The sequence below is a fragment of the Channa argus genome, chromosome 21 (assembly GCF_033026475.1).
Source record: "Channa argus isolate prfri chromosome 21, Channa argus male v1.0, whole genome shotgun sequence".
Taxonomy (NCBI): domain Eukaryota; kingdom Metazoa; phylum Chordata; class Actinopteri; order Anabantiformes; family Channidae; genus Channa; species Channa argus.
This window is the reverse complement of record NC_090217.1, coordinates 6,484,893-6,499,151: the sequence shown is the minus strand read 5'-3', so window position 1 is coordinate 6,499,151 and position 14,259 is coordinate 6,484,893. Positions and strand designations below refer to the sequence as shown.

The following is a 14,259-nucleotide window of genomic DNA, read 5'->3' as shown; positions in this document are numbered from 1 at the left end:
TGTTTTGGGGTTTTTTGGAACTTTATTGTCTCGTCACATATTGGTAACTGGTTGTTTTTCTACTGCTGTCACATCCCCCTGTGTGGGATAGACACAGCTGAGCTTATAACAGTTACATGAACTGATTTACTTTAAGCTGCTTGCCCGTTGTATCTCTCATGAGCCTGGTGTGGCTCTGAGTGAAGCATGTTGCTCCGGCCACTGCTCATATAAAATCTCTGATTATGTTGGTTTTTATTGGCTGAGTGTCCAGTACTTCAAACCTTCTTTTTTTTTCTGTTAAGTTTTAGTTATTTTAGTATAGTTGTAACGTGCAGAGGTGGCAAGTAGCTAAATACATTTACTCAAGTATTGCACATAAGTACAGTTTTACTGAGCATTGAGTATTTCCATTTTATGCTACTTTGGGCCTTATTTTTAAATAATTACTAGAAAACCTTGTATTCTAGTTATTATTAATTTTTGGAGACTTTGTTGAATAAACCTGGACTAAACTTGTACATTCATGTTATCAGTAGGAAGAAATTCACTACTAAATAGAACACATAGTCATATTAATGAGTAGTTGTACGTTTGTATTTAGGTATTTGAAATTGTGACATCTTGTACTTGAGTTAATAATTTGAAGTGTTACTTTTACTTGTAGTGGAATCTATTTTTAGGCAACTATTTACACTTTTTACTTTTAGTTTGTATACTTCTACTAGCTTGAGTAAAGTGTGTTTTTCTTTTTTATACTGAGGCATAAGCTGATGATTCACAACATTAAAGCAGACATTTCTACAAGATAACCACAAGAATCTGCAGCTTCAGTTTATATTCACATGTATTTAATTTCCCGATATTCTCCAAACCATGTCATGCAACATGTGAGATTCTGAAACATGAAAGTGGAAGTGCAGCAACTTCAGAGCAGCTCATTAATCTATAATGCCAGTGGTCAGTACCACAGACAAACCATGTGAATTAGTGGACCCAATAAAGAAAAATGTGTTTATGAGGTTGGAGGTATGCAGCAGGATTCATGTAGCAACTCATGTTGCCTTATCTCTCAGCTCTCTCTCTCTCTCACACACACACACACTCTCACACTCACACACACACATACACACACACAGGCAGTCCTCTGAGGAGCAGAAAAGATCAGGGTTGGGGGTGGAGAGATAGGGGGGGAAACATATGTTGTCCTTATACCTTCTTGCATCTGCCAGTTTCTGCCCCAATTAACTCCCATTAATATCATTTGCCATGGTTCACCTTTATGCTCATGCACAGTGCATCCAGTATGAGCTTTCTGCTTCCCTGTCAAACCACCTCCAACCATCCAGGACACACACACATGTACGCACACAAACACACACTGCTCCAATTAACCATAACGCTTAAAGGAAGATGAATTGCAAAGAGTGGAGGGGTGCAGCTTCAGGTGTGAAATGCCCTGTAATGAGTGGCTGGGGTGTGTGTGTGTGTGTGTGTGTGTGTGTGTGTGTGTGTGTGTGTGTGTGTGGACACCTTGGCTTGTCCTGACAATGTCAAATGGCTGTTTGAGTGTCAAGACTTGAGGTTAATGTTAGAGTTATGTTAGGGGAAGACTTGGGCTTAGGCCTTTAGTGGGGATGGATTGACTGAGGGTAAGGGGCTGGGGAATGCATTGTGTTAAGACGTGTCCTCACAGCTATAGAAATAATGTGTGCGCATGTGCAACAGCATGTGGCAATTGGACACAGAGGTCTGGATTATGATGCCTCCTCCTTTGATTGTCCCCAGCTGTCAGCTAGGAAGAGAGAGTGTGTGTCTGTGTGAGTGGAGGGTAAATTTTAGTTTGTTATGAAGACATTTCATTTCACTTAGTTTTAGTGTTAAAGTTAGACTCAGTGTTGGACTATGGGCTATGGAAAATAGAAAATGTCCTTACAAAGACAAATGTGTCTGCAGAGAGAGAGAGAGAGAGAAATCAGGGCCATTCAAAACCACTAAGAGGCTGCTCATATCAGTGTTATTATATCCGCAATGTCTGATGTGGTGAGTATTATCTACTGAGATCCAGCCACTATACCACTGTCTCCTGAAGCACACACATATACACCTTAACTTATACAGGAGAATGAGAAGCACCAGAACGTTTAAAAAGAGTGGAGCAGAAATTAAGTCAGTACAATAGAATTACACTAAAACAGCCAAATTACTAACAAGAAATTTGATTCCAAGTACAATATTGATAATATACGGGAAATAAAGGTGCAGTGACAAAATCCAACCACCTCTGTGTAGACTGTTTGAGATTATTCGTGTTGCATTATTTTTTATTTTCTGGAGATTGATTATATGTTTTTGTATTACAACTGGGTATCATCAAAGTCAAAAACAAGATGTTTTTATTCAGATGTACAAGTGAAAATGAGCTTAACTACATTTAATATTTATTATATTAAAAATCATATTTACAGGTTACTGTTACATTCTGGTGTTGTGGTTGTTTTTAACAGTTTTCAACCAAAATGGGGGTTTTCATTATTCCACAGTAGCAGATGAGAGAGTCTGCTAGAGAAGATGACAGTGCTGAAACATAACGTCTCCTGGTTGAGATTCAGCACCACAGTGGACGGACAGCTCCTGGTCCGGATTACACTGGTAATATGTGGAGTTTAGTGTCTGATAAAACTCAATTCAGTGTTTTGCTATTTCTATGTATGATGCATCTTTACATTAGGTTCAAAATCAGCTTGAATTGTAGGTATGTTTGATGGATTTACAGGGTATGTTCAAGGCTAAACAGTATATGAATGAAACATATTACCAGAAGAAGTTACATTTGGGGTTTTTCCTGACTTTTTGTGAGCTGAAGTTCATGTTTTAAGCTTCAGAGGATGACACCATGTACGACAGACGGCTGCAGGTGCTACGTACACCTAACAAGTTTATTTATATACAGTATTAATCTGTTTTTAATAATTTGTTGACGTATGTATTACATATACTAATTCTACAATGAATAAAACTGGAGAAAATAAGCAAATGTTAGCTATTTTTAGGTGATCAGTGAGTCAGAGAGGGGCGGGTCCTGCTGACCCTCCAGTGGTTAAAGTTGTCGTCACATCCAGAGTACGAGTACACTGAAATTTCTTATACAACTTTTTGCCCTTAAATTCAGCTCTCAGTTAATATCAACTGAGAAAACAAAGAAACGAAAATGGAAACATAGAAATATGTAGCCAAAGCCAAACCCATTACCATCTAGGACCTCACGGTATTTCCGGTCTAAGATACTGACTTGACCAAAGAGTGGCTGACCTGAAGTCTCTTGAGAGAAGTGACAGAATGAGACGTAGCTCTGCTCCATAATTGACCTTGTCTTCTGTCGATGGTGCAGAGCAGGAGTCCAGAGTGAACCTGGGCTCATTACTACCCACCTCCTGCAGTGTCAGAGTAATACCACCCTGAATGAAGCCTTCGGTGAAGAAACCTGTCTTGAGCATTTATGAAGAACCACATTTTTTCAGTCGACCTAAATTGTGTGGAATGTTTCAAGCCTGGAAAACTCAGCGGTTTTGCTGCCAATATAAATGTTACCCTGAGCTTTTAGGTTGTGCAGTTGGAAAACATCACTCATTTGAAGACTCAAAATGAGCTGACATGATTCCTCGTTGTATTTTATTATTTATGGCAGGGATTGTGTGCAGGCTGCTGCTTTCCCGCTGCGGTGGAGAAGACTGCAGCAATGTTGAGATGAGGGGAATTTATTTATCAGGAGATGAAGAGACTGACCCCGTTGGCACATCCCTGTTGTTACTGCGCTTTATACTTTAGCTGCATGCCATTTTGTAGAATTGTAGGTAGCTACACGACATTTCCGTGTAAGCCTAAAAACACAACAACCCCTCTAAAGATAAAAGATGGCCCTCAGCCTACTTTAGAGACAGTTTTGAGGGTAGAATTTTGTTTGAGCTTTTTCAGCTTTGCAGATAACAGCAGAAAAATAAATTACTTGCCTTCCGAAGCACAAAGATTACTTTCAGTACATTTAGTGTTTTTGCAGGAATCGTTTAGGAACTGAAGATACTGTAGCAAGCTAAAAGGATGATGAGATCAGCCCGAATTTACATTTCTTTTGTACCTATATGCAAAGAGTGAGCAATAGGGTTTCGGTGGCATGAACTTGCAGCTACTTGAAGCTGAAGCCTGAACAACCACAGCATAGGAATGGACATCTTGAGGCATTCAGATGAGTCAGAAAGCACCAAACCTGGTGTGTCTTTGATCTCCTGTACTTCTCTTTGACTCAAACTCCGCAGGAGATTTAAGATTTGCCATAGAGACAGCATGTAGTTCAGCTCATTCTATTAATACTGCAGCTGGAAAGTCTGCAAGAGCAGGTTGTGTACACAGGAGAGAGGCGTGTGGATTGAACCACATCCTCTAATCAACACTAGTTTTCTGTGGAAGACATGGTCAAAGTTGAGTGTTTTGTTAATGTATAAAAGTCTATTTTATAATGATTATAAGAGTCAATAATCAGAATTCCACATTCACCTACATATTAAAATGCATGAATACATTTTTGTACTTTTGTAGAGTTTTTAGTGAATAACAATTTTTCAGAAACATGACAGTATTATGCTAAACAGTCCTAGGAATAGATAATAGTCACCCTGCCTTGTTGCCAGACTTTTTATTGTCAGTAACACACACATTCTTGCACTCTATCAAGTTTTGTTTGGTTAATAAGGAGTCAACAAAATCACGCTTGAAATGTCTGTTGGAACTGGAAAGTTTGTATCTGGGGGGAAATAAAATGTAAAGAAGTTTCATTTCTCAAAAATAAGCTTAAAAAAATACAGGTTCATTTTGCAACACTGAATCAAAGTAAACCCTGTATAATGTACAGAAATGGATTCACATCAACCCAATGCTGCTTTAGACTGCTTTTTTTCACTGTTTGCTCTGAGAAAATTGATCTCCAATCTCAGCAGCAGGAAACTCAATCGACTCACTGCCTCCTGGGAAATGCAGTCGTGTGGATTAGAGAGCTTTTATATCACTACTGCTTATTATTACAGTAGCTTGTTTTAGGGAAGGATTTCACTCATGACTAACTGAAAAACAGATGAGAGGGAAAGAAGGTCACAGCGGGGGAGCCCTGACTCACCCTTGTTGTCACCTCTCATGTCATAGACCGTAGAAAAGGTCTCTGTCTCACTTCTGAAGCCCTTGGCATTATAGTGGCTGAGATGTGCAAGAGGAAGAGCAGGAAGGGAGTCAAATCTCTGACATTTCTGGGGATCTTCTATTTGGTTAATCTGCTGGCAGCTAAAATTAGAGTGCTATACAATCATTAGCTCTATCATCAAAAGTAGGCCTTATACAACTGTACCCTTACTCACAGTTATCTACTATAGACACTGAAAGCTTATTGAACAGGGCTGATGGATGCAGGCAAAAGGGCCCAACAAATCAAAGGGGGCAACTAAGTGACTGATTTTTGATGGTTGCATTCCGTGTAGGAAGATCAAGCCAGCAACTATGAAATGCAACTACGCAAAGACACAGAACAACAAGGCGTCAAATGACCACGCGTGAAGAAAAATGTAAAATTTGCGCAAAATGACCCAAAAGACACAAAATGCACACAAGAGAAGCACATTGATCACAAAGACACACACATTGGTCGAAGAGTAAGGTAAAGAGATACGTTGGTCGTTAATTTAACTCAATATCCCAACGTCATGGATCCCGCACTACACAGCCACCCTGCATGGTGAATTCCCATTACTTTCAAACTACATGCCTCTGCAAGTTCTTTGTAAAATAAAAAAAAAAATGCCAGACTTTGCAAAAAGCTCCCTCTAAAGCCAAACAACGGATCGTGTGCAATTGGTGAAATGTCCCTTTAATTTAAATTTCAAAATCCACATTGTGATTTATCTTTCGGCAGCGGGGTCAACAAATAAACACAGACCTCTCAGACCCGTAGATGATGTGACTGACTTGATTGACTGAGTGTGAAAGCAGCTCCGTGCTGGCAGCAGAAGTGTTGTTAGATGACTCTGCTCTCTAACAGTCTGTCATTGTCAGCCGTGCAGCAGACGGCTAATGAAGGCACCCGACTCACCACATGCTGCTGTGACATGTGGCAGCACGTTTTCCTTCTGCCTTCTTCCTCACCTCTCTGTCCTGTGTCTGAGCTGCTGTCACCTTGTTTCCTCTTTGATGTCTTCTTCTGTCTCTGTCTTCTAAGCATAATCTTTAATTGCAGTGTGATGTACAGCTACAGCAGTTTCCGATTAACTTCACACTACTTCATCTGCAACACCTACAGTGTTCTTCACATTTTAAGAATGAATATGAATTATGAACTGAATGTATTATTACTATCCACTATTAGTTAATGTGAAGATAGTTTACAATAATTTGGTTGCATTGCTCCGGTTGCTCTCTAGGAGCAGAAGGATGTTCTCACCACATATTCATATCATTTAGCGTTGGCTATTTATTAACACAATATGTGCCCATAATATAACCCATTTCTCTTTTATCCTAGTTAACGTTTTCAACTGTTTACTTCTAGCCAACCTGGTTTGAGCTATTGTATTTCAACCGTTAACTAAGTTTGCTTAGCTACTTGTGGTTAGTTTACACTAATTCTTCCATTACTTTGATCTAATTTGTGCAACTTTTTCTATTACATTTAGATAAATAAGACGTTTATCCACTTACCTAAAAAAAAAACTGGATAAACTATTGAAAAAGCAAAACGCTATCTTCTTAATATCTTCAGACTAATTCAATAGTTATCAGCATCTTCTAGATAAGTATTTGATTAGTCTTTTTCAATTTCAATATGTTTGTCACTTTTATTTAACTATTTTAATTTTTCTGACTGTTACAGGCTGTTAAACCTAACGGACATCTTTACAAGTTCTTGTTGTTGTTTTCACTAAACCGCAGTATTGCTCCAATCTTGTTAAAATATAAAAAATTTTAAAAAAAATGAATTTTTGGTCATTCTGTTGAGTGCATTCGAGATAATTAGCTGAGCTTTCCATCAGCCATCTGCACAGTTGCCCCCTGAGGAACAAACACTGCTGGTTGGGAATCACTGTGAGCTTTCATGTTTGTTTACACAATTTGCACTCAATGACATGGCAAAACTATAATGTGCATCATCCTAAAGCTAATTGCTCTAAATTAAAAGAATATTTTAGTAAAGCATTATTTCATTTGATCTATTTATCGGCATTTGTTTCGCTGTCCTTAGAATACTTCCTGCTTATTTGTCAAGATTTATATCCTCTGGTACATCCAATATAAATTTGCATTTTATTTACTATATATCAAACCTAAACTCCCTACACAACAGTTTTTCTCTAAATACTGTAAACCTCACTTATGCATTTTTTTTAAATGCAGTGTGTTATTGGATTTACAAAGTGGACCACATCCAACCTAGAGGCCTCACTTGGTAGCCAATAAGCTATTCTAAAAACCCTGACTTGTCATGTCTTCCTCCTGATGCAGGCACATGTCTGATCCTGGGCTGCATGATCTACCCGGACGGCTGGGACAGTGACGAGGTGAAGCGGATGTGCGGAGAGCAAACAGACAAATATACCCTGGGCGCCTGCTCGGTGCGTTGGGCTTATATCCTGGCCATCATGGGCATCATGGATGCTCTCATCCTCTCATTCCTGGCTTTCGTTCTCGGAAACCGCCAGGACAGTCTCATGTCCGAGGAGCTGCTGGGAGACAGTAAGAACACCTGCCTGCCTACCTTCTTCTGTGTAGTTTTTTCTGTTTTTCTTGGCTCTTCCCGGCCCCACTGGTTCATTTTAAGATAAAGCTTAAAAGATAAAACATGCAGCGTTTTTTTCACACTATAGTGTGAACTTTTATGTTTGAATGTGACAATGTGGGTGAGGTTGGTAAGACAAACTGGAACACCAAACTTGAGCCAGGTCTTATCTTTATCAATGGCCAACTAACAGCTGAATGGGAGCAAAACTCTGCATCCAAGCTCATACTCATAATGTATGCAAACAGTGATGAGGGGGAAACTGCACCGAATGATCCATTAGTCATTCATGCACTATTCTCATGACACTCCTCTTCAATCCAAAGCTATTAAAATTAATAGTTTATTTTTCTGAAGCCATTTTGTGATAACATGTGGATGTTCTTTAGCAGCAACAGTTTGGAAGGAAAAAAAATAAAAGTCTCATTACACCTGAAATGATCCAGGTTGTTGTCAAAACAAAGCAAGCTCCCCAGAACCTATTTTAAAAATCTATTTGAATACTGACACGACTGCCTGCTCTGCTCTGTTAATGTTAGTTTTAAATCTACTTTCGGCTTGAGGCAGTGTAATAGAAGTCTTTTAAGTCACCTCAAATCAATTGGGGGAAAAAATATAGGGCTGTAAAAATGTAATTTGTAGGAGACAGTGTTGTTTATAAGTTGTAAGATCGAAGTCAAGTCAAAAATAGTGATTTTTTTTGTTTGTTTGTTTTGTTTTGTTTTTTTGGTTTCCTAAGCTTGAAAATATAACATTTCTCACTTAAATCCACGCTTCTGGCACACGGTCATTTGTGTTTTCCATTCAAGTTTAATCTGAGACAGGACACATCAAAGCACCATCTGATTCCTGCTGCCATACAACACATCCCACAGCCAGCTTGAAATTTAAAATTATTCACCTAATTCCACATGCACAAGTTATTAATTTGCATGCATTAGATTGATTAGATGCTCGGCCGCTTTCGCTTGCTTCTGCTTCATTGAGATTTTCTATTTTTTTTATTGGGCAAGAAGACAACTGCACTCGGACCCAAAGAAAATGATTTAAACAAGCGAGGAGGTAGGAGGGAGAGGAGAATACAGATAAAGCAGGAAGCAGATGAAAAGCAATGAGGGGCGAGGGAGAAGGATGGGTGACTGAGAGGAAGAATGCACCAAAAGCAAGGGTTAATTGAAGCCTGGGGATGCTGGACGGAGTCATGAATTACTAATGGCTGTTTACACAGCTTGCTGCCAGCCTGTCTAAATGAATCACAGCCACCCTATCAGCCAGGACACAGTCGCCTGTTAGCTCCTATAAGCAAAGTGACTGGAAGGAAGAAGCCATTATCAACCGTGAGACTGGAGAGGCAGGACAAGACAGAGAGAGGGAGGATAATGAGCCGAGGAGCAAGCTGAGCGAGAAAGGGAGGCAGATTTACAAGAAATATGAGGCTAGCAGTAAAAATGGAGGCTTCATCAAACCGCAGATTAAGTTCAGACGGGATGTTTTCCTTATCAGGTCACTCATGGAGGATGGATAGTGACACCTGTTCAAGTTATGAAACATCATAGGGATTTTTTTTTAGTTCTATAGCTGTGGCCTCCATAAAGCAACTGATAGCGTTATGTGATACCGCCACCTGCTGGTTAAAATGTAAAAGTATCCTCTCTACATTAAACTCTGTTTGTGTCCCCACAGAGAGCAGTAACAACGCCATATAAGGTCTGGTAATGTTAATACTCTCACGGACACAGGTAAGCATGTGATAAGTGAAAGGTCTGAGTCATTCATTGACACTTTACACATCTATTTTATCATCTATTTTATTCCTCGTTTTTGTACTTATGCCCTCCGAGAACACAAACTGAGTAAAACAAATATCAGAATCAGCGTTTAAAAACCCAGTTTGGCGGTTAAAACCTTCTCACGGCTACAATAACAGTGGCATCTATGCCCCACGGCCTTGGGCCCAACTCTGAATGAGACTTGTGAGTTTGAGCACACAGAGTGACATATGAAGATTCAAGACTCCATTTTTTACATATCGCTGCAACATCCCATCAAGGTGATGCATATGTAGGAAAAATGTTAACGAAGGGCAGTGGAATTTAAAAGTACTACGAGATGCCTTCCCAGTTGCAGTTATCATCCAGTCTCCTCCCCAAAATATGTCTGAATTGAAATATTTGTGAAATAGAGGGGGAGATTTGGAAAATACACTTTTGAAAAGAGAAGCATTTTAAATTTATAAATTAGGCACGTTGAGCCCAAGAGGCTTCCATGAGGAATTGATCTGAGACCATATCCATTTCTTTCTCTTAATTGGTGAAATGTTTTTCCTACATTGATTTGGGAACATTGCCAACACACGATAGTTTCATTTGTAGTTCTGTGAGTTTTGTTTTTTAGTGGTTCAGTCTTGTAAGATGTCTCTTCAGAGATTTTCAGGGGCAAATTAGAGATTAGATCGGTGACAACCTGAGTGAATCACACTGGACTCAGGTTTGAAACCATTTGCCTGGACCAGTGATTTTAAACATGCTTTTATGTTTCGGAAGCAATCAGTAACAAGAAAAAATATCATCATCATCCAGTTGTATGTTTATTTTTTTATTCAGCATAAGTTAAATCAAAGTGTTCAATAATAAATCTAAAAACAAATAAGTTAGGTAATTATATTTTGTAATAACGCAGATTTAGCATCTAAAAAAATAATTTGTTCTTTAATCAACAAGTAATTTGAATTTGTCTGTATGTGTTGATGCTGATGCTTTTTCATGAATCTGAATTCTCTCATTGGGAAAACGGGGAGCCGACATTTCCTTCACGACAGCTGTAGAGACGCTTGTGCATTTAAGCCCTAAGTGAAAAAAATCACAGTTTAAATGCAAAAGTGTAAGTGAATTATGTGGGAGCTCAGTGCTCCATGGAGTTGCCAACCTACTCTTACCTATGTTTCTGCTTTTTTTTCATAAACGTATTACGAGGAAGCAGAAGTGTTTCAGAGTATTTGTTAGGCTTAATCAATTACACAAACCAGAGGGAATAACTGATCTACTATTTTACAGAATATTAAATCCTGCAGATTCAACATTATTTGTCTCATCTCTTGCAGGTCTTGCTGCCTAAATGTGTTGATACTTCAGGATCCAGCTTCCTTCTCGTGGTCCATCCTGGCTGGGGATGCAGAGCTGCTGTGTAGGAGAAGGTCTGGAAGTGGCCACACCACCTCGTGGGGAAGACCAGGATACCACTTGTCTTCCCTCAAACTCCCCCTGTAAAATATGTCATTTGTTTCAGACCTGCTTATTTTTGCGGGATGAATTCTTACAGCGAATTTGTCCGAGTTTACCCTGTGTTGGTATGTCACTGCTTCATCTTACCCGAAACTGCAATGTTCTGTGTGTGGATGTGAGGAAGGCTGACGGTGCCATAGGTTCAGCTGAAAACAACAACAAAAAAACAAACAAACACAAAATGCAGTAAATCAGCTCCAGGATACTCGTTGGACAAACACATCAGAGCAGTGGGCACTCAGATCGAATTAAATCACAACAAATTAACCAGACTTTGACCGGCACAAATAAGGACTTAACAGACTCGAGGTCAAAGCTGTCACTTCTTCTTTCTTATCAAATGCACAAACTGCCTACATAAAGTGGTTTGGCTGTGACACTGCTTGACATTTCGATTTGAAGGAGAGTGGTTTCAGCAAAGTGAGGACTGAAGACAATTATAGGCTGGATAAATAAGCAGAACCACCGTGCTACGTTTTATTATAATAAATGTTTAATGTGATAGAATCAAGAGGTAGTAATTAGAGGTTTTGCTGGTGACAAAACTTTGCAAAAACAGTTTGAAAATACAAGTGCACTAAATAAGTGAAATTGTATCAAGTCTATAATCTGTGTATTACTATGTGTTGATTATGTCCATGTACTTTGTCTTGACTTTGAAATGTAGACTAAGCCGCTGGTTCATTATTAGTGTGTGCCATACAGTATCTTGTAATCTGACAGTATTGTGGAGAACTAAAAAGGCAGCAAAGCTAAACTGGACATGAAACACGGCTGGATAAATGTTGTATCTTTTGTTTCGCAGCTAAAAAGATGCACACGCATACAAGGAACCTACATGAAAACCCCCCTTTTTTATGTACATTTAAAAAAAGCTCCAAAATGTGCCACTTGGAGGAGTATTTCAGCTGGAAAAAAAAAGTAACGGAAAAAAAAAGAGAAATATTTTAATTTAGAGAAGGCATAGGGTGGTTGAAAACCGATAAAGTCGCCTTTAAGTAGCAGGTGTAGAGGAGAAGATCAGGACCACGTCACCGTCCGTTCAATGCGTAAGCGAGGGAGCATTGTTAGCTTAGCTTCAGCTAGCACACTCTTATGAACAGTGGTGAGAATCCGCCTGTCAACACACGGAAAGCTCAGCGACGGACACATGTGAGTTAGCGTTGACGACATAGGGAGTAAAAACTTCAGTTAGCTTTGAAAGAAGCGCTAAGAAATAGCCTGACACGCTAGCTAACGCTACGTGAGCAAACTTCTCTCCTGGTTACGTTCCAGAAATGGTCGCAACACCTAAGATGAAAGTCATAAAATTGATGATTTAACAGTCGATTCTTTTTCTGTCGCTTAGCCAAACGATAAACAACATATTTGTTAAATAAAAAAAAAAAATAAAAAAAAAAAATAAAAAAAAGCTTCAGCAGCCCACTGTTTCCAGTCTGCTAGCTAAGCTAACCTAAGGGGCGCTACACTCGGGGTTAGTAACCCGCAACATCCCGTTACCATAGTTACAGACGTCAGGGATTAAAAAGCAGTGATTTCTGTCTCCTCTAAATGCGTCTTTTCAGGCAGTAATGTTACGTATAAAATGTGTTTAACAACTGTCTGCAAAATCTGTTTGTTAGCTATATGTTATGAAAAGCCCACATGCGGACGTTAATTACAGTAGGATCTGCGGAGCCATCTATACATTTTCTGTTGTTTATCAAGCTCCAGGTTGTGTTGATTATGTTTAACGGTTCTACTGCATCAATATGTCCCATTATCATATGAATTGGGGTTAGTTTGATTGTGAAACAGGTATTTATTGCATTCTATGAGGCATTGAAAAGCTCCTAAATATCTTCCATTTCTTTTTAAATTTAATCCAATAATCCAAACAAAATCCTGTAAATAAATAAAAAATGACGGACCTTTTAGTACATGTGGCCGAACAGAAATGACTTATGGCCCTATCTAAATATGGTGGCACAATACATAAAGCATGTAACAAATGGACAGAAATGAGAGTTGTATCAGTCTTATCTAGTTTCTCTCCAGAAAGCTAATATGTGTATTTCTCAAAATGGTAAATTACTCATCCAACACCTTCTTTAACAAATAATACTTTTCAGTGTGACAGCAATCTTCTCTACAGCAAGTGTAAATGGTTCCTGTGCTATAATCTATTCTTTCAGGTGTTATGTTTAACTTGACAAGTTCTGTTTCTCTGTACCAAAAATGATGAGAAGAACTTCTTGTGCTTTTCTGCCAAATCATGATGTAAAATTCCTGATACCTAAGTAGATAGATCTAAGTAGTAGATGACAATCGGGGTCAGAATTCTGAAACTTTTTCTGTATAGAATTGTCCTGATGAGGAATCAAATTAAATGTGTATATTTGACACTAAAGTTCATGTGAGACATAATAAAAATGACCAAAAAAAAAACCACATTTTAATAACCATATGTATTTGTTGCTCACAACTCAACTTATTGGAAATCCCAAGTGGTTAAAATGTTTTAAATAAATGGACATAATTGGGTTCATTTAAAATGATCAGAAATTGCATGATGTTTTTGCAGCAGTCAGCTATTAGTTTCACAGGTTTGGGTCTGGCATGTAAGAAAGGCGTGTACCAAAATTTCACATTTCGAAAAATGGTTCAAGAGCAACTCTCAAGGGTGTGTTGCCTGAGCAGCAACTGCTGCCAAATGAAAGATTTCCCATGGTAAGTACTGATTGTGACTTTTGCTCTCTTGAACTAATGTGAAGGGCAGGAGAGACCTCATTCATTAAGGGTTCTCAAGTTACTGCTGGCCTTTTCTGGATTTTTATGCAGATTATATTTTTGATGGATGTGCGACATTGAACCCCTAACAGCCCATTCCTTTCCCCAGCCATGCATTGCCGGTCCAAGCCCAGTAGAAGTTGGAGGGTTGCGTCAGGAAGGGCATCCGGCGTAAAATCTGTACCAAATAAACTTGCTGACAATGATCCGCTGTGATGACCCTGAACTCACGAGACAAGCCGAAAGGACAAAAAAAAAAAGTGACCAACAAAATAATTAGGGAGTAGTTTGGTACCTACTACAAATATGCTGTGAACCCACAGATTATACTATTCTCACTGGTATCTTTCTGCAGCAGAAGCTTTTTCACCGTCCTTGAATATTTCCTGTGTTCTGCCCTGAATGCAGAGGGGCTGGTGG

The 14,259-nt window shown here is 39.0% G+C and overlaps 1 protein-coding gene and 1 long non-coding RNA gene across 3 annotated transcripts in view; one reads left to right on the top strand and one right to left on the bottom strand.

The window, feature by feature from the left end:
• Positions 1-12,481, top strand: part of lhfpl3 (LHFPL tetraspan subfamily member 3) — a 38,868-nt gene extending 26,387 nt beyond the window's left edge. Inside the window, exons 2-4 of one of the 2 annotated variants that reach the window (XM_067491219.1) lie at positions 7,516-7,746; positions 9,473-9,496; positions 10,890-12,481. In XM_067491219.1, coding sequence (XP_067347320.1) covers positions 7,516-7,746; positions 9,473-9,495 — 254 coding nt within the window. In that variant the 3' untranslated portion in view covers position 9,496; positions 10,890-12,481. Of the gene's footprint in view, positions 1-7,515; positions 7,747-9,472; positions 9,529-10,889 lie in introns of both variants that reach the window. The other variant, XM_067491218.1, reaches the window with a different exon arrangement.
• Positions 10,369-11,390, bottom strand: LOC137107029 (uncharacterized). The gene is made up of 2 exons (XR_010912064.1): positions 11,158-11,390; positions 10,369-11,049 (listed from the first exon to the last, which is right to left on the bottom strand). It is a non-coding gene; the product is annotated as an uncharacterized lncRNA (long non-coding RNA).
• Positions 12,482-14,259: the final 1,778 nt, after the last annotated feature.